General features: G+C 39.8%; 1 protein-coding gene across 2 annotated transcripts in view; it reads right to left on the bottom strand.

Annotated features, from left to right (window-relative positions):
* The window catches only part of LOC114060423 (follicle-stimulating hormone receptor), an 87665-nt gene extending 72458 nt beyond the window's left edge, over positions 1-15207 (bottom strand). Inside the window, exon 1 of one of the 2 annotated variants that reach the window (XM_027889931.1) lies at positions 15023-15207. In XM_027889931.1, coding sequence (XP_027745732.1) covers positions 15023-15207 — 185 coding nt within the window. The remainder of the gene's footprint in view (positions 1-15022) is intronic. The other variant, XM_027889932.1, reaches the window with a different exon arrangement.
* Between the last annotated feature and the right edge of the window lie 4947 nt (positions 15208-20154).

Genomic DNA, 20154 nt, shown 5'->3' with positions numbered 1-20154 from the left:
GAGGAAGAATTGATTTTCCCAGCAGTGTCACTTCCACTGTAATGATTATTGCACATAAGACAACTTAAGAAAATGATGGAAAAACAAATTAGATGGGCTGCAGATCACTGGCTTATCTTGACTGCTCACCTTGAAAACAGAGTTAGGGAAACATAAGATGTAGTACTGGATATCTGGGTGCTTGAAACCTCTGCTCTCCTTCCACCTCCTTGATATTTCATATTAAAATTTCAAAACAGAAATAAACATTTCCAGCAGGGATGAAACAGCACATCTTGACAGTCTGAGGATGTCTGCTTAATTAAAAACAATGATAACTTGCTGTGACTGAAGATAATTAAAGGGGTATAAATTGTATAAAAACTTGGCTTTGCCTAATGCTCTCATTTTATATAAACATCTATTCATGAGTCATATGAGAAAAAAGGTGACATGACTCTTTGATTTCTGTTAGCTGACACTTAGTACTGATGACCAAGTGCTAAAGCTATGGAATAAAAGACTGGGCCAATATTATGGCACAGTCTAATGGAAATCAATAGGAATTCTTCCACTGATTTTTCAATATGTATCAGATAGACCTTTTATTGCATGCAAAAGCCTGAAAAATGGGAACAGAGGTTAACCAATCAGCAGCACAGTGATAATCTCTACATGCTGAGATGGAATTGTCCTGATCAGAGTTTGTAACAAAAAAATGAGTTGGCCTCACATTCTTCTCTGGCGACATCCCCAATCAGCCAATGCCGTACATTAAGTGCTGCACATCTTATCTGGCTGATAGAATTTGCTGCAAAAAGCTTGGTTAACCATGTTTGGTTTAGCTTAAGGGCAAGCAAAAATGACAGTCAGCATCAACCACCAAACCTGAAATGTCATTGTGAAGTTTCACACATACCCTTCCAGAATCATTATGTTTTCCCTCAGAGTTATTTCAAAGGTCTGCATCATTACTTTACTCTAATTGCAGCTTCCTTGCAAGATCTCCGATCTTTCTGCTCTGTTTTATATAGTAAAAACTATATAGGTTTAGGTTTTAAAGATGAGATGGCCTTGCAAAAAAATGAGAGAATGCATGAATTTTGTAGCTGATAACTTTATCAAGAAAATGTGCCACTAATTTATACCCTTTGAGCTGTTTGGTTAGATGTAGTGCTTGATATGTCAGCCATTTTGATTATTTCATCACACTAGCCAACTACTTTTTTTTTTTTTTTTTTTTTTTTTTTTTTTTTTTTTTTTTTTTTTTTTTTTTTTTTTTTTTTTTTTTTTAATGTAATGTCCATATCTATTCTTGCAAATAGATTGTTCAGTGAGGAGGTATGATAGCAGTCATTCTCTCTCACTTTCTCAGATTAAGGAATTCTTTTGACAATGAAAAAATGAACATTTGCTCTGAGTTGACAGTTGTAAAGGATGTTTATTTTTCAGGGCTTTGTTTGCAAGACTGCAGTGTTGCTTTTGGCAAAACTTGCAGTTTGTATAAGCGCTACTGTTATTCCTCTTACTGAACACAGTACTAAGGGACCATATACTGAGTTACTGAAGAGCAGATCACAGAATTACAGAACTGATTAGGCTGGAAAAGATCTCTGAGATCTTGGAAGGGACCCTCCAAGATGATCGAGTCCAACCTTTGACAGAACCACCATGTCAACTAGACTGTGGCACTAAGTTCCATGTCCCATCTTTTCTTAAACACCTCCAGGGATGGTGACTCCACCTGGGCAGTCCATTCCAATGTTTAGTCACCCTTTCTGTGAAGAAATTTCTCATGATGTCCAACCTGAACCTCTCTTGACACATCTTGAGGCTATGGTCCTCTTGTCCTGTCACTGGCTGTCTGAGAGAAGAGGTTAAACCACACTTGGCTACAGCCTCCTTTCAGGTAGCTGTAGAGAGTGATGAGTTCTCCCCTGAGTCTCCTCTTCTGCAGCCTAAACAGCCTCAACTCCTTCAGCCCCTCTTCACAGGCCCTACACTCTAGACCCTCACACAGCTCTGCTGGCCATATCTGGACCTGCTCCAGTACCTCAGTGAATTTCTTGCAGTGAGGGCCCCAGAACTGGACACAGCCCTCCAGCTGTGGCCTCACCAGTGCCAAGTACAAGGGGACAATCCCTTCCCTAGTCCTGATGGCCACACTATTGCTTATACAAGCCAGGATGACACTGGCCTTCTGGGCCACCTGGGCACTCTGCTGGCTCATGTTCAGCCACTGTTGACCAGCACCCCCAGGTCCTTTTCTGCTGGGCCACTTTCCAGACACTCTTCCCTGAGCCTGGGTAGCATGCCTGAGGTTGTTGTGGCCAAAGTGTAGGACCTGGAATTTGGTCCTTATACCGTTGGCTTCAGCCCTTCTATCCAGCCTGCCCAGCTTAGTTCTGTCCCCAAATTTGCTGAGGGTACACTTGATCCCCTCATGTAGATCTTCAGTAAAGATATTGAACAGGACTGGGCCCAGTGCTGATCCCTGGGGGACACCACTAGTGACAAGCCACCCACTGGTACCATTCACCACTACTTTCTGGGTCCAGTCTTTCAGTCAGTTCTTAATCCAGAAAGAGTGTGGCTGTCCAAGCCATGGGCTGCCAGCTTTTCCAGGAGCATGCTGTCGGAGATGGAGTCAAAGGCTTTACTGAAGTCCAGGTGGATGGAGTCTACTGAACTCCAAAGCCTTTCCCCCTTTCCCTCATCCACTAGATGGGTCATAAAAGGAGATTAGGTTGATGAGATGGGACATACCATTCCAAAATCCATCCTGGCTAGGTCTGATTCATTGGTTGTCCTGTATGTGCTCACACAGTGAACACTAGTGATTGCACTCAAGATGATCAGTTCCATAACCTTTCTGGACAGTGAGGTCAGGCTGACAGGCCTGGCAGTTCCCCAGATCCTCCTTCCAGCCCTTCTTATGGATGGGTGTCATGTTGGCCAATCTCTATGCATCTGGGACCTCCCTGGTTAAGCAGGGTTGATGATAAATGACACAGAGCAGCTTAGCAAGCTCTGCCTCCAGCTCCCTCAGCACCCTGGGATGGATCCCATCTGGTGCTATGCACTTGTGAACCTCCAACTGGTACAGTAGGTCACCACCTACCACATCCTGGACTATAGGACGTCTATTCTGATCTCCATTCCAGTCTGCCAGCTCAGGGGCTTGTGACCCTTAGGGTATCTGCTCTTGCTGTTGAAGACTGAGGCAAAGAAGGCAGTAAGCTCCTCAGCTTTTTTTGCTGCATTCTATATAACATGCAATGAAAACATGGAAAGCCACAACCAATACTTTCTGCCTCTGTGTATGCTTTTTGACTTTCCTACCTCCTTCATTCAAGGGTAGTCCTTCAAGACACACAGATGCTTTAGCTGATTATCATTTATCTGGCAGAAGTAACCTCTGATTTAGTGAGTACTTCAGCATTGAGATAGCAGGGGATGATTAGTGATTCGTTTGACACTGTTTTTTTTCCACAAAGTATTTTCCATCATCACTTCTTCAATAAGATCAGCAGGAGGGAAAAACATTCAGATGACCATGCAAGTCAAGCATAGCTTGGAAGCATGCTCGTAGGCAGGCTAGCAGAGAAGCATGGGCATTAGCTTCTATTACAGCAGCTGCTGAAATACAGACACTGAGGTTGAAAAGACTTTCCAGCAGGGGGAACTCAAAGCCATGGAAACTCCTACACTGATGGTATACTTGGTGACGAAGGTGAAATTTAGACTTCCATATAGTTTGGGATGCATCTTTTTCCTTCTTTGGACCATTTTAAGAAAAGCAGTTGTCATCATATTGAAGCTTAAGGCTTCTGGGACTTGTAGGCTTCTAGGATTGAGAACAAACTTGAATTACTTCAGTTCAGACTAACAAAGCCCTGAGTGCTGCTACAGAATACAGGCTGAAGCTCAAAGCTGTTGTTCATAAAAGTAGGATACTTGCATGTGATGCTTTACAGAAGTGTATAAACTCCTTTACACAATGAACGTTGTAAAGATGTAGTCTAGGTGGCAAGTCAGGCACTGCTAATAAAAATAGCAGTCTGCCATCCAACCAACTCAGAGGTTAACAAGCTTTCTGTGGAATGCAGAAAATCTTCAAGAAGACGCAAGCAGGAACTTCTGAATCACCCCCTGCCCCATTCCCTACTTTAGCTGATAACCACTACTACGCGCATTCAGCTTGGAGAGCACTAAATAGATTAATCTATACCTAGAACCAAGGCTGCCTCTTGGCAGCCTGACACAGAGGGGGAAATAAAAATAAAGTCTTTCAAAGCCTTGAACAAAGAGACAGCCTCCCTGTTTCCAGTGCCACTGGAGCATCTTTTCCAGACAGTGTTCACTTTTCTGACAGACAAATAAAACGTCAAAGCCCTTGCTGTCCCCACCAGACCAGGACATCAGCACCTGCAAGGGCAAGGACTCTTCAGTGGGAACTCTGTGGAGACTCGTGCCTCCACATCCAGCCTGTACAGTGCTCCTATAAAGCCCTGGATGAACGTGCTCCAACTTCTAGGGTAAAGTGTTCCGAAATCAATATGATTTCTGGGGTGTGGGCCCATGCAGCACACTCAGACACACTGATATAACACAGCAATAACAGGCAGAGAAACGAAAGAATTCAAAATATTATGGTTTGCTATATGAATACTGTATATATATATAAAAATCCTGTAGATGCAACATTCATGCATTTGCAAAAGGCTTTAGCTAAGGAGAAATATACAGATAATTAAACTCATAAAGGGTGAAAACCTCCCAATTAGTGCTCTATAGGCAGCCCTACTGACCATAACAGAGCCAACAGTTAGCCATAATTGAAATGCCCACAAAAATCTCCACCTCAGCTGTCTTTAAATTACTGACTGTAACACTACTGTGAAATGCTGCTCTTCTAATACAGTCTCAGAAACTGATACAAAAAAAAGTACAGAAATGGAAAAAGTGGAAAAGGTGATGATGCAGAGGTACCAGATAAATAAAAATGCATTTGAGGGGAAAAACCCTGAAACTATATGCATCACTTGAACATTAAAAAATAGTAGAGTTATGACTTTCTCTGCTAAGAAATAGTTATTAGAAAGAAATATGAATCTGAAAGAGGCAATTTTTTTGTTTGTTTGTTTGTTATTTGGAAAAAGGAAAAACACTGCCATAGGAGTACAGTCTGGTGAAAAAGGTCCTGAATGGGCTAAGCCACTGATTTGTTACCTTGTATTCTTGGGAAACTGCTTGTCTCTTCCAACCCATAGCTTTGCTGTGTCTGTAATGGATAAAATGACGTTTATATACTTAACAGGAATATTATGAAATCTGTTAGTATTTATAGGAAACTTCATAAGCCCTAGGAAAGTCTTATCATTTCCACGTGGTCCATTACAACAATTAAAGTCTTCCTTGATAATTTTAAATAAATTTAAACAATTGTTTGCCTACTTCATTTGGGCTTTCAACATCCATTTTATTTTTTCCCACAGTGGTTTTCTGTCTACCACAATAGCATGAAGTCCTGAATCTGCAAATACGCACAGATGGGTAGTTTCACACCTGCAATTCGTCCCACTGGGAGGCAGCGGAGCTGCGTGGGCAGGCAATTAGGATGTGTACGAATGCCAGTGGAATCAAACCCTGGATTTTCTTGTAGGGTATTCCCTCACAGGGGCCACTAATGCTGATTTCAAAGGACTGAAGAATGAGGTCTGGGCTTCATCTGCCATGGCAACAATATACTGCAGATAGGAAATTACAGCACATGGGATTCGGATACAGTGAGTATTTCCCCAAACCAGTAATTCCACCTAGAGAGAGTTGTTCTGCCAGGGCATTTCTGGGTTTGCTGTCATTTTCTGACACAGTCTGTACTTCTTTTATGACTCTCCACTTGCCAAAACAAGAAAAGCAAAAAATTTCCATAGCAGCTCTGTTGGCCAAGAAAAACCTTGGGGACAAGACAAGATTTCTAGCATCAAACCACTGTCTTTGCAGAGCATGTGAGGTTTATAGCTTCTCTTCTTATACCTTGCTTGTTCAGAAATTTATATGTGTGTATAAACATTCTTGCTGGGAGACTGGACTCCAAGGAAAAGACTCTTCCGAATTGATTGCTTCCCAGTAGTTATCAAGAAGGAAAAAATGGACTTGGCTGATCTGTGCTCCTTTTTTCAAAGGCTGCGGGAGAGACTGGATATGCCAGAGAAAGCAGCACAGGTCGTGCTTCCAAAGCTGGAGATAGATGTGCTTTCTTACCTTGGTGAGTGTCTGTGGTTCTCACAGGCGTGTGTGTTTCTCACTGTTCATTTACAAAGGGTCTGTCCTCAAAAATGCCCGTTGGGCTACTAAGAGCAATAGACTAATATATTTATATCATGTGATGCTACAAATGAAGAAAGAGATTCTGGAGGTAAGCACTGAATTCCAAATCTCTCAAACCCAAGGGTAGGCAGGGGTGTTACATCAGGAATCATTTCTAAGCACAAGGCATAGAAGAGAATATAAATCATTGAAAGGCTTTCAGAAGGTGTGTAAAGGATACCATTATAATTCTTAGTCTACCTGTGTGACAATCCTTTTCAGTGAAGAAAACCAACCTCAAATAACTATATATCACTTCTTTCCAACCCATGCTCCTGGTTTTAGTAAAAAGGGACAGGTAGACAGTCCTTCCTTCCGCCGTTGGTCTCTTCCACCTGAGCCTGGGCCACCTTAACAGTTACAGCTATATATATTTGCTACTGTTTTCCAATCTCATATTCTTTGCCTGGGGCCAAACTCGTGGAGGAAGAAGTTAAACACAGACACCCTGTGCATGTGCACAGGTGTGTGCACATATGCTGTTCTCTTCACTTCTTGGGGTAGGATCTTGTTTTGGGGTAAGGATGAGGGAAGATAGCTTTACAAATATCCCACTGCATCCCAAAATTTTATGATTAGAACATAAATACAGTACACCAGAAACTCTCCTGAGGAAACAAGTGCCATTTTCTCTTCCAGTCGTCACACGGTCAATCATTTGCACAGTTCTTCATTGCATGCTACTATTTCAAATTAAAATTATCTGCTGACCTTCATTTGAAGGTATATTCCCTCCTCTCTCCACTCTCAAACAAGAGATGAATCAAACACTGAAAACTTGGAAGTTTTCCCCACTGCATGCTTATGCACATACTGTTTTTAGAAAACCACTGAAGATTCACAGATTTCTGACAAATAAATATTTGCTAATTAATTCCAATTAACTGACTGTATTTGGACAAGGATTCATATCAGAAAGTACATCCTCATGTATGCAGATATGGGGAAACTTTATGTCAATAGGACCCTTACCAGAATAATGCTACATGGAAGTTCACAAAACAGGATTTCCAGGCAAATATGCTAAAATGCTGACTTGTAAATGCATTCTTGAGTAGATAAGAGAGCAGACAGAGGTGAAAGCTTCATCCTGCAGCCCACCTCGCAGCTATATATTTAAAATTGAGGCTGTCCTGTCTATACCATGTTCTAAATACGTTACATTTAAGGATATACAGCATTATTCAGCCAGTCCAAGCAAAGATAGACTCAGCAAGCTCAATGCACTTATGAAAAACAAAGACTCATTCAGCTTAGGTGGGTTAGAGGCTGTTTTCATCCCACTCAGACAAGTATTTCTGTCTGCGTATAATAACAGTCTGTAAATTCTCCTCTAGCTAACAAGGAGCAAAGGTATCTGAGCAGCTTGATAAGGCAGTGGGAGATAAGAACCATCCATACCTTCCAGGCTGAGCTGAAACACCTAAAGATAGTTGGAGGAAAACACTGAGCAAAAGTAAACAAATCACTAGCTTTCCCGACTGTACTCTCAAAAGCAAGGAAACTGCACCTGAGAAAAAGGCAGAAAATTGGCTCTGTGTTATAACGTGTGCAAGACAATTAGAAGAAATAATTTTCTGTGCTCTTATGTGAAATCCATGTTTGACTCTGACCTATAATTTGAAATAAGCTTCATTTTAATGACTTAAATTTCTCTGCTAATAAGAGCAGCCCAATCAAACTACAGGCAAAGTGTGTGAAATCATTTACAGGTTTTGTCTGAAAAGGTCAAGGTCTTAAACAAAGAAAAGTGACTTTTCCTACCAAGGTGCTTGCCCCTCACTTGTAAAACTGATAGACTGCTATGAAAAATAATACCTGTCTTTTGTGCCCAATGTATCTTGTTTACCAAACACACACACACACACTCATTACCGATCAGCTGCTGCCAAAATGAACAACACACGGCTGACAGAGGTCCCCATCGCCAGACAGTGAAAATGAACCGAGTTCTTTCCACTGAAGTTAATGAAGCTATGACAATTTAAATTAACTGTGAACCTACCCTAATTATCTTTTAACTTGCCTGCATAAGGACTTGGGAAAGTTAAGCAGAACTAACTAAAATGCCACCAAGACAGAAGAGAGTGAGGCATGTTGAACACTACATAGATTTCTTTTGCTCCTGTTGGGTGTCTAACTGGCTTGTTTGTTTTTCTTTGGCAGATAATTCTGTTTGGCTTTGCAGGCTCCCCTCCTGCATACAAACTGATGTCCCCTTCAGGATATATATCCACTTAGCATCTCTCCTCCATGCAGCTCTTTTCCCTGTTTTTGCGGTATTTCTCATCCACTCTCTTCTTTCAGTCTTGTTAAACTCTCACATAAGCAGTATTTTCAATGACATGTCAGCCCAATGAGACCACCTTGGCATCTGCAAAGGAAACCCTGGAGCTGCACAGCAGACTTCCTCCTGCTGGCTTATCAGGTTTAACATTTTGTGTGTGATACTCTTCCAGAGGAATGCAATTTGGAGCTTTCCAAAACACCTCCCCCTGGAGATCTCCAGAAATCACCACAGAAATGTTTCTGGGATTATCAAGTATTTGAGAAGCGTTTTTAAAAATTTATTTTTTTTAAATGTGGCATGGCCTGGAATATTGAGGGAGATAACGAGCTTTATCCTTCAGGACTGCAATTTTGATATGAATCTGCTAAGGGCCTGATCCAGAAACTGATTAACTCAAATTACCAAGCTGCCATTTATAAACCTGAGTGAGAAGCTGAAAGCATATTGCATGACAAATGTAGATACAGGGATAACAGATGAGTTGTCCAAGTTTGATGGCTCTTACAGTACAGAAGCTTGTACCCTGCTGGGCAAGAGCATGAGGGATACACACACACACATCCCCCTTTCTGCATCCCTCTCTGCATAAATACCCTGAGCTCCCTATGTAAGGGATGAGAAGGAAACCCAGTGAAACTGAGACAGACACACATAAGTACTTTAATGTCATTCAAACTCATAAAAGCACCCTTCAAAACTTTTCCCTAGAGCTCTATCTATGCTCTGCTCTCCCAGCTGGCCATAATCATCTTTGAGTATCAATAGGATTTCCTCTGCCAGTGTCCCTACATGGGATGACAGATGAATTTAATACATTTTAATATTAGACAAGAGAAGGCAACAAAGTCTGAAATACAGCATTTGAGTTCTGTGGAGTGAAAACGGATGAGTTGTGAGAAACTGTTGTAAGGGGAGTAAATGAAGCTAGGAAATCATCCATAGTGTTGAAGTGTTTAGGCTGACATACCATTCAGAGCAAAGGAAATTAACTGCTGCATGACACCAGGGAATTCATGAGTCCTCAAATCTGCTTTGTGATTCATGTTGTTGTCGGAGAAGTAAAAGATAGACCTCCATCCTACTTTGTAATGCACCCTAGGCTTACTAACTTCTCAATTTTGACCACATTTTAGTTTAAAACTACTTATTTCAGATCTTGTTGGGGATTTTCTTTCCTGCTGTGCCTCTACACTAAACCTTCGTATTTACCAGCTCGCATCTCATGAATAACATTACTGTCAAGCTCTCCTAGGTTTTAACTATATTCATAACTTAAATGGGGAGACACCCAAGACGAAGACACTATATTTGAGACAAGAAAATGTAACACCTACAAATTACTAGTTTAATCTTCCAAACACTTTAGAAAAACATTGATTATTATCTCATTCAGCAGGCACATTTTAATTCTTTGTAGGAACTGAAGCAGATCAAAGTTAAAATATCTAACAGAGAGGTTTTATTTCAGGGTATGGAGAGGAGCAGCCCAGGAACCCATTCGGCCTGGTATCAGATGCGTGGGGATGTGGCACAGGCTGGTTTGCATGTGTGTGTGCGTATGTGTGTGTGTGTGAGACGGAGAGCACTGGAAAAGCCAGAGATTATACACCGGGAGAATCTCTTGGTACTCTCTTAATGCTGCATGCAAACAAAATCAAGTCTGTTTCCCTGCAAAGAGCTCAGCTACTGAACAAGTCTTACTTGCCATTACATTTTAAGTGAATGCACTTTCATTTCAAAGATACATTATAAATATTTGCAGACACCTATACATCTTCAGACTCAAACATACATCTCTCATACATGCATCAAGCTGCAGGCCATATTAGTAAGGTGACAGTCATGTGTATGTATTTATTTATAGCTTCATGAGTAAGCCAGCAGAGTACTGCACTGCAAAGCAGCTCCTATTGTGTGCAGCATTACCTCCTTGTATTCAAAGGCTCCTGAAGCTTTAGGAACTGAATGTTTCTATAGAGATATACATTTTGTCATTTGTACTAGCTGAGGATCTGTCCTGCAGAGTTTATTATCCTTTTGTATAAATTTTTCCCTTTTCTTCTTTTTCCCTTTTATGATCTGCCTATTTCTTTTTATGCTCCCAATTAAAATACCAAATACAGAGTCCGGCATAAGTGTTGGACCACTGCACTGATATACAGACAGCAATTGTACAGCAACTCTATAGCTTTCTGCTTTAAAGTGTGATTTGATCATAAATTCAGGACGAGAAGAATTTAACCCTAACAGATGCAAAGCTGGTTTGAATTAAAAACTAACAATATTTTAAAAGGCTTTAGCTACCATGTAGTATGTTCTCCATAAGCTCTGTTGAGAAAATATTCTCATCCCATTCTGAAAATACATGTATTTATTGATTAACTCTATGATTAACCTCCATAACACAGGGAATTCAAGGTTTCATGGATCTTCATTTCCTTAGCTTACTTTAGCCTCTCCACACCTTGTCTTTCTTAGGTTAAGTTCAGTCCGCCCGTATAAACACCTGAGCAAGAACTTTAGTTGTTTACAGGTTTCAGTGTAATTTCAACTCTACGTGTGAAAGAATAAAAAAATTCCTAATTGCAGCTGTCAATAACAGTGCTGCAGGTATTGTTCACATCATTTGCAGCTTCTGTCGCTGGGAAGCACATCTGACTCACTCCATACAAAACACAGAACTTGCTATTTCAAGACAGCCAATGTTTTAGTGCTTAGACATCTACTCAGCCTTGACTTGATAGTCTAAAATAAATATCCTTGAGCAATTGTACAAAAACACCTATGCAGCAAGCAAGTAAAAATCCCTGCTGTTTATAGTTTGCAGATGCTTGGGAGAAAACACTCTATATAATATACCTCTAAACTGCTCAGACAATGGCTAAACTGCCTCACAGAATCATAGAATCATGGAATCATTAAGGCTGGAAAAGAACTCTAAGATCCCTGAGTCCAAAGATTAATCCAGCACCATCATGTTCACCACTAAATTATGTCCCCCAAGTGCCACATCCACATGTCTTTTGAACACTTACAGGGATGGTGATTCCACCACTTCCCTGGGCAGCCTATTCCAATGCCTGACCACCCTTTCAGTGAAGAAGTTTTTCCTAATATTAAGTCCAAACTGCCCCTAGTACAACTTGAGGCCATTTACTGTTATCACATTACTTGATGATACTAAAATATTTCTGCTGAAAGTATTTTGTTAAATCTTAAGAAGGATCCCTTCTGATAATAAGTTTTTTACTTGCATTGCTATCTCAAAGCAAGACCTCTAATAACTAAATGAAATCTTAGTGAATACTGATGATGGATTACAAAGCTTGACACTACATTTTAAAACTGGTATAAATCTTCAAGGAGCAAACTGCCTTTTGTTACTACTGAGTCACTCCCTTCCCTCTTCCCCAGAGGCAATTAACAGTTAGTACTTTGACACAGAGGACTCTTCATTTCCCATCTGAACTTTTGGCCTCTGGTTTCTAATGGATTGACTCCAATTCTCTTAGGCATTTTGGTATCTATTAAAAAAAACCAAAAATTTTTCTATGCAGGCAAAAATAGAACAAAAGCAAAACAGCTAATAACCACAGACTCCTCTGCAAACATTCAGAACATGCCAGCTGCAGAATGCTTGCAAATCTGCAAAAAGCAATGTACAAACCAAGCTGTAACTATCCTCTCATGAGATTCTGGCCTGTAAGTGAAAAAGTAGATGCAGTAGCAAGAAGAGTAATGAAACCCTGTGGATTCTGATTCCTGCTCGGTTTCCACATGGTAAGTACAAAACGAAATCACTCACTGTAAGAGGTTTCCAGCCTTCCCCTTTGCAATAACTTTGCTAAGGCAGATGCTAATCCAACCAGGATGAAAACCCTGTCTCATGTACCACGCTGCAGAGCTCTTGTTTACTGTGGAGTGTAAGCTCTCACTGGTGGGAAACCAATCACAAAGAAACCCATCACAGCAGCACATGCCAGTGATCAACCCTCAAACACTAACAAATAATAATAACAACAATTAAAAATCACCAATGTCAAACATATAATGGTTAGTGAGGGCCATATTTTTACCTTTATCCTGAGTTTTCCTACTAAGTGAGAGAGCTGGCTGCCACATGCCAGCGTCCCTAGTTCAGAAACAGCTGTAGTGAAATAGAAACACAACAAATGCTTGAGGCTTATCAGGCTTCTGTTCTCAGTCCAAAGTATTCACCAGTATGTTATTCAACATTTTAAAGGCATTAGCGAAGGACTCTAACAAAACTTAGGAAAGCTATCAAGGCCATGTAAGGGAAGGTGAGGAGCTCTAAGTGTACTGAAGAAACCCCTCTTCTTTACATCAAACAAAACCAGACTATTTCAACACTTCCACAGTGATCTCTTAAGTGAAAAAAGTACCTTGCAGGAGCTGTACGTAGCAAGAAGTCTCTGCTTTTGCCCTGTAGAGGGTTCTTAGACACTGTGGCCTTCTGTGCTCAATTTGCTATATTGATTTTAAAACCCTTTTCAGTCATTGAGGCCTTTTGAAGAAACATAAAGCAAGCTTTTTCTGTCACCAAGAGTGCACCTGCAACGTCATCTGGAGCAGTAAAACTTATTTTAGTAACCTAAATTACCCCACTGGGCACTCAGCAGAGAGTTGCAGAGGAAAACACTTTTCTAGAGTTCCACTTTGATCCTAAAGGAAAAATCTAATATTTATCTGTCACTTAGCTGTTCAGGTAATGTATCTGCTTTACTAATTCTAAGTTTTGGTATATTCAAAGCAACTCTAGGCAGTTTTCAAATTTTTAAGCCATGCTGAAATCAGTCCTAGGGCTATACTGATTGAATGGGATCAGAATTGCTTCCTGAGGAACCAAAAGCTGATTTATTTTGTGAGAGAGAAAGTTAGAAGAGAGCCAAGTCGAGAGATTCTAACTCCAATATTTGCACAGTGCTGCCAGAAGAAAGGATTTGTTCCCTGTCTTCAGTCACACTTATGTCTGCCTGTTTCAGAGAATACATACTTGTGCTAAGGAACCCACAAATTAGTATCCTCAACAAACCCTCGAGAAGTTGACAAGGAGAGAACAAACCCCATTTTACTAACAGGTGCTTTTCAGTGATACTCTACTTTTTTGCAGAAATAATTTAAAAAATGCTTTTGCTTAATCCCTAGAAGGCAGACCTTAACTGTGTAATCTAAAGAAACAATCAAAGCAAAATTAAACAAAATTAGCAGTATATGCCTGGAGCACAGTTCACTCAGGATTTAGATGACCTACATCACAGATGGATTATTTTTCCCTCTAGTTGTGAGAATGATTTAAACTTTTACTGACCTTTTGTGGTTAATTCAGACATTTCTCCCAAGTTTTCTCTGCAGTCTGCTTACTCAGAGAGCATAACAACTCCTCCTTCTGTACAAAACAAAACTTCTGCCCTAGGAAAACTGTGGCATAGTAACCAAGGACATATCACAGTGTGTAAAATTGAGACGGGGTGTATTTTTCCAACTATCATTCTTCATTGTATCCTCTTCCAAACTTGCCACTCAACATAAATCAAAGGCTTTACCCAGGACTATCCTTTTGTTTTTGTTTTAGGTCAAAACGATGTAAGACAGCTGTGGGTGAAGGAAAGGGGTGATATAATTTGTTTAAAAAAATATTAAAATGAAAACAGTCGCTTGCACCATTACATATTTGCCTTTGTGTAAACATGTTTGCTCGCCTGTGCAACTTACACAGAAAACAGCTGCCATACACTATTGCTTACACTACTTTATGAAAAACAAAGAGCAACTTTAAGATAAACCCCATTCTCGAGTAACTCAGTACAGTATCTTCATATTGTTCACTCCCTCCAGCTGATGGAGGAGGATTGCTCTCTGCTCATCAGGATCCTCTCTGCAATGCTGTTGTGATTTCGAAAAGAAAACATTACGTTTCTTCTTGGTAAATGAGCACAAACCTTTGGAAAGCTCCTGCAGTACAAACACAAATGCTCATCATCAAGTTGTTTAGGGCAGACAAGTTATACTACACGTTCTGACAACGCTAAAGCAAGCTGTAAAGAAAGCTTAGACTTAATGCTTCAAATTAGCGTCACAGCACCAAGGAAGCTTGTTCAAAATTTGGTCTACACTTCGCATTATAACATGCTATATTGTTTCTTAACAGAGATCTTAAAATGAGCATGATCAGAGAAATGGAGAGGATCTTTGGGATGTAATTAAGTGAATGTTGAAGGAAGGGCTTTGCTTTGCAAGCATCCAGCATTAAATCTCCCAAGATACTCCCTATAAACTTGACCTTTGGCTTGCCAAGCAGCAGTTTGTTTTGTGAGCCAGCAACAAGGCTGCTGCTCAAAACCATCCCTTTTGCCTACTTACAGTTCGGTGGTGTTGGCAGGGATGTCCCGGGGAACATGGACCACCTTGCTTTCCTGACAAATGAAGACCCTTCCCATGCAGCGACAGGAGTGGTGTTGGCATCCCAGGCAGCCCACCAGGAAAAGCAGCAAACAGGCAAGGACTGAAGACATCTCTGCCTTCACATCTGTGTCTGCCTCCTTCATATCAAAGGGAGGAACACAGAGACCTCCCCAGACCAACTCCCTGGATAGAAGATCCGCCTCAAAAGCTGGGACAAACCATGTGGCTCTTGGGGGATGACTCCTCAGCAAGTTTCACTTCACGACCCCAGATTCTTTATGGCCTTAAGAGTAGGAATAGAGATAAACAACGCTGATCTTCCATGACACAAGTATTTTACATTTAAAGTGGTGTTGAAATCATGAGGCCCAGCTGTACTAACCTGGGCTCTTTTAATGCAGTGGATATCTGCCTCGGGAAAAGGTCCTTCCTCCTCAGCTGCATGTATTTTTTGGTAACACCAGAAGGGACAACAAGGTATTTTTATTTTATACAGTCCAGACCTTTTGTACCTGAAGGAGAAACACCCTTTTTTACGTTCCCCTTCACGGATCCAAGAGCTCCTGCTTTTCTATTCCTCTTAGGTAAAAGAAATGTGTTATTTTTTTATATGACATATAATCTATTTGATAGGTTAAAAGCTCTACAATCCTCAAACCAGAGCTAAATATTATGCCTTTTTTCAGCTGTGACTATTCTTCATGCACTTGCTGATTCATCTCCTTTTTCCTTTGGCACCTTTATAGGGACACAAACAGAAGAAAATGTCACATTCCCAACAGTCCCTGTGGACTGGGAAACTAATTTCATCATCTGGAAAAGAAATCCCAGAAATATGCCAAATGACTATTTGTAACACAACAGGAGCAAAACGGCTTCAAGAATATAATCAGAAGGCCTGGATGTTGAATTCTAAGGACTCCTTGAGTCCTTATTTTCTTTGTTTACTATTTGACTAAGCTAAGAGGTCTTGTTACAAATATTAATCCTTGAGGGAGGGACCTTGTGAACTCTTTGCTGTCACTGAGTCATGCTGCACCAGAATGTTGTCTGGAATCAGGGTTTCTCTTCAAGATGCCTGAAGTGAGCATTTTGAGATAAAGGTGGGGTTTTTTTTGTTTGGTTTGATGGTTTTGTTTGTTTGTTTTTCTTTTGAACTGTAAATAGCTGTTTCAGATACACAGCAGTATAAACCATGTGCATTTTAAGTAAGTGAGGGAGCCACAGGTGATTCTGCTGAACTTGACTCACATTTAATTCTTCATGTTGCTTGGAAGGACTTCTTAATCTTGTTAAAATCTGTTGTTAGCTTGTTTTGGTTTGGTTTTTGTTTGGTTTTGTGGTTTTTGTTTGTTTGGTTTTTGTTTTTGTTTCTTTATTTGTTATTTGGCTTTTTTGGGGGGAGGTGGTTTTTTTTTAATGTCTGGTTTTGTTTTCTTCTTCATAATCAAAAAGCATAAATATATGTAATGAGACAGAAGACCTCATCTTTTCTCTGAAGTGTGCAGACCAAAAGATTCCATCCTTCTCACTTTTAAAATAAGCCTCATAATGTAGATGTTTCTGAAGGGAGCTAATTAAGATTTTAAAAATTATTAAAATAATTATTGAAGTTACCTTAAAAGCTATCCCAATTTTACCAAACATCACCAAATGTTTGTTATTTCCCCCCCAGTCATTTAAGCTTACTCAAGATGAGAAGAGCAATATTCAAACAAAAAAAAAAGGTAAGAAAAAATCAGGACAATTTCTTTCTAACAATGGTAAGCTTACAGTGAATTGTACTAGTATTCCTTTATTGTATGTGTAAAAAACAGCCCATTTTGCTCATGACAGTGCCAGAAAAAAAAAAAAAAAGAATTTCTAAAACATCAGTGACTTTTTTCCTCATATTTCTCTTTGCCCTTTCCTTTGAAAGACTTTATACCTACAAGATCTTCTGAAATAAGTAAATCTTCACTTGCCTTCATACTCAAATGGATATAAAATGCGGAATTGCACCCTATGATCAAACAAATTCCCATTCAGTAAAATTTTGCTGTAGCCCGTTGCAAGGATTTAAGCCCATTATTTCAGGATTTAAACCAATGCCAGGAAGACAACTCATTTGAGGCTTTTGGGGTTTTGTCTTTTAATTAGAAGTCTCTAGCTTCTACAGTTGTTGCCTAAAAGCAGGCTGGAAAATCACCCCTAAAATACGAAAGTTGAAGCTTGAAGAACATACATAGCACAAGAATATTTAGTTACAGAGGAATTTAAGCCATATCTCTTCATCCGGAAGTATATCAATATAAATGGTCTTCTTGTACTGATGAAACTGAGAGTAATATTTATTACATAGTTTAAAAAGTGGTAACATTCTCTGAATGTTAAAATAATTTTCACTGATATGAAGACATTGCACTTTGATTAACTTTGGGGTTTATATATCAAAACAACAAAATTTTTTTCAGATGATAGTAATAACTCTTGCATATGCAAAAGTCAGGAGATCAGAAATATCACTATGGCTACAAGATCTTTGCAATTATTAGTGACTTCCAAAGATATAATAAGTATACTCTAATTTATACAAGTAGTAAAACATAGATGTTCTAAAACATCAGGTCAGGCTCAGTAGCAAATCATGAGCCTAGTGAATAAAAATTGGATGGAGGTAGGCTCCTTCCCATATTTGTTTGGAGAGGCCATTTTATCAGTACAGTACATATCGCTTCACTTTCATTTACAACAGTTAAGAATGAGATGACAATTATTAAGTAATAAAAATCTCCCACTTGGACCAGAAGTTGCTCTTTTAATACTGTGGAGATAAGAATTCGAAGGAAATATGTAGTTATCATTACATTCAATAAAACCAGACTAGTATGCTAAACTGATCTGACATTTCATTCATATTAGAGCAAGCACTAATTCAAGACCACTAAAACTATCTGAGGATAAATGAAGATTCAGAAAGATCTCTGAGTTGTTTAATACGTATGATCCAAGGTCTTATAGAATAGCCTCTGGTGTCTATTAGTGTTTTCACCTGGGAGTGTCTCTCCTAATTTTTCTACACTACTGTCAAATGGCACACAGCCACATCATTACAGTCCCATGGATGGATTAATAAGATGATGATCCTCTCACTGCCAGTTCAGGAGCACAGTCATCTCCTCTCAGGAAGAACATCCATGTAAAAGAGGTGGGAAAACCCACCTCCTGGTCTCCTTCTGGGGAGGTTGCACTCACAAGTTCTTGCAGGTACAACCATGCCTGAAAACCCAAACAACCTGTTGCAGATGATCCATGACAGTAACTTAAAACTAGTCCTAAGTATGTCCCACATCTTTGTGCCATCACAGGGTTTCAAACTTCGTCCTCGTTATCTTCTTGAAAGCAATGCAGATGGCAAACTCCCACCTGCCCCACCTACACACACTTTCAGAGCATGGTGTGCTAGGAGCAAGGACCTATCTCATGGAGATGGCTGTGATGCACCGTCTTTGAGATTCTTACTGTCAAATGTGTAAATGCAGAGATGATGGTGCTTTCAGATATTTACAAGAGCCTTATCTTTGCATCCATTTGCAGAAGAACTATGCTCCAGCTGGCAAATTGGTCTTGAGAGTGCAAACTGTTTTCCTGAGTAAGAAAACAGAAATTTCCCCAAATTGAAGTACTGTAGCAACAGACATGCAATTAAGCGAATTATGACAGATATTCAATGATGACATTACAGATTATGAAATTAGATGGCATCTGGGACAGACAGTTAATTCAAGGTTACATAGTCACCAAGGGATTTTTTTTTTTTATGGCAATAGTAATAGAGTCTGGTTGACAGGACTGACATCAACATTGGACTCTAAAATTAGCTTTGGTCTCATTCTGCAAGCACTAAGCCAGAGGAACAAAAGGGTTCTGTGGACCCCATCCTCTGCCCAAGCAGCACTGCCTGTCCGAGGCCACGCTGTCACCCAGATTTTGAGGTTACAGTGGAAATTAAAATGAGCCATCCCAGTTCCCTCTCTCTTGCCCTCACTAAACTTTCTCCAAATATAACTCGAAGTCCTTCCACTACAGTGCAGATGTGGTCAGCTCAGCATCTAAATCCAGCTGTTGGAGGTGTGGGAACAGCTCTTTTTCATAAGGCAGGAAGCTCACCAGGTTCTGGAGTGCATCAACCCACAGAAAAGCAAATTCACAGCAGCATCTACTTTTGTTTCTGTCTTTTGAAGCACAACATGACAGCTAATTAAGTAAATACTGTTTCTACTGATGTTTCCCAGCCTTAGAATAGTGTTTAATTACCGAATACCACTTTAACGCTGGCTTTGCTTTACAATAAGCATTCTCTAAAAATGTGTAGGCAAATAAATCACTTGTCTGAACAGATGACATAAAACAACACATTGAAAAAAAATTTGTTTGTCAGAGTGGAGATTTCTTGTTTTTTTGATGATTTCCATCACATAGTTTCTCCCTATAGCTTTACAGGCAGCAGTGGCATCTATTATCCTGACTACCATGGTGTAAGTGGGAAAAGATGTTTTCTATTCAGAAAAGCTTGCAGTGTGAGATGGAACAGATAGACACCTACAAGGAAATTAGAGGAAATTACTAAGAGGGACTTCAACACATCATTGATTTATCTTTTTTGAATGACCAACATGGCTTTTAAAACAGCAGATCACCAAGGCCAACAGACCATTGACCTGATAAAAATATAAAGGTTTAGGCTCTTTTCAGAAATTTCTGAACAGAATATTTTTAGCTTCCTCTTTTTCCACATGTGAGGATTATTTTTAAACACATTTGAATGGACAGACTTTATCTGTGCCCTTGGTGTCGAGAACATAAAATGATAAAGTAGCCTAATAAAAGCAGTAGCTTCTTGCTCTCTTGTTTTTTAGCCATCTGCTCATATGTGACCTTAACTCCAAAGAAAGAGTAAAATAGACAGTAAATTTGCCACCAGAGGGAGTGCACTGACTTGGGAAAGCAACACACACTAGTGTAAGGAGAGGATTAGAAGTTTTATGGAATTATGCTCACACAGATTTCCTGTGACTGCCTGACTCTTGACTTCAAAACTTGGCTGTGAT

Source organism: Empidonax traillii, unplaced genomic scaffold (assembly GCF_003031625.1).
Source record: "Empidonax traillii isolate 1590-97213 ecotype Southwest subspecies unplaced genomic scaffold, ASM303162v1 scaffold275:size1536655, whole genome shotgun sequence".
NCBI lineage: Eukaryota > Metazoa > Chordata > Aves > Passeriformes > Tyrannidae > Empidonax > Empidonax traillii.
Note: the sequence above shows the minus strand (reverse complement) of the source record. Positions and strands in the feature narration are given on the sequence as shown.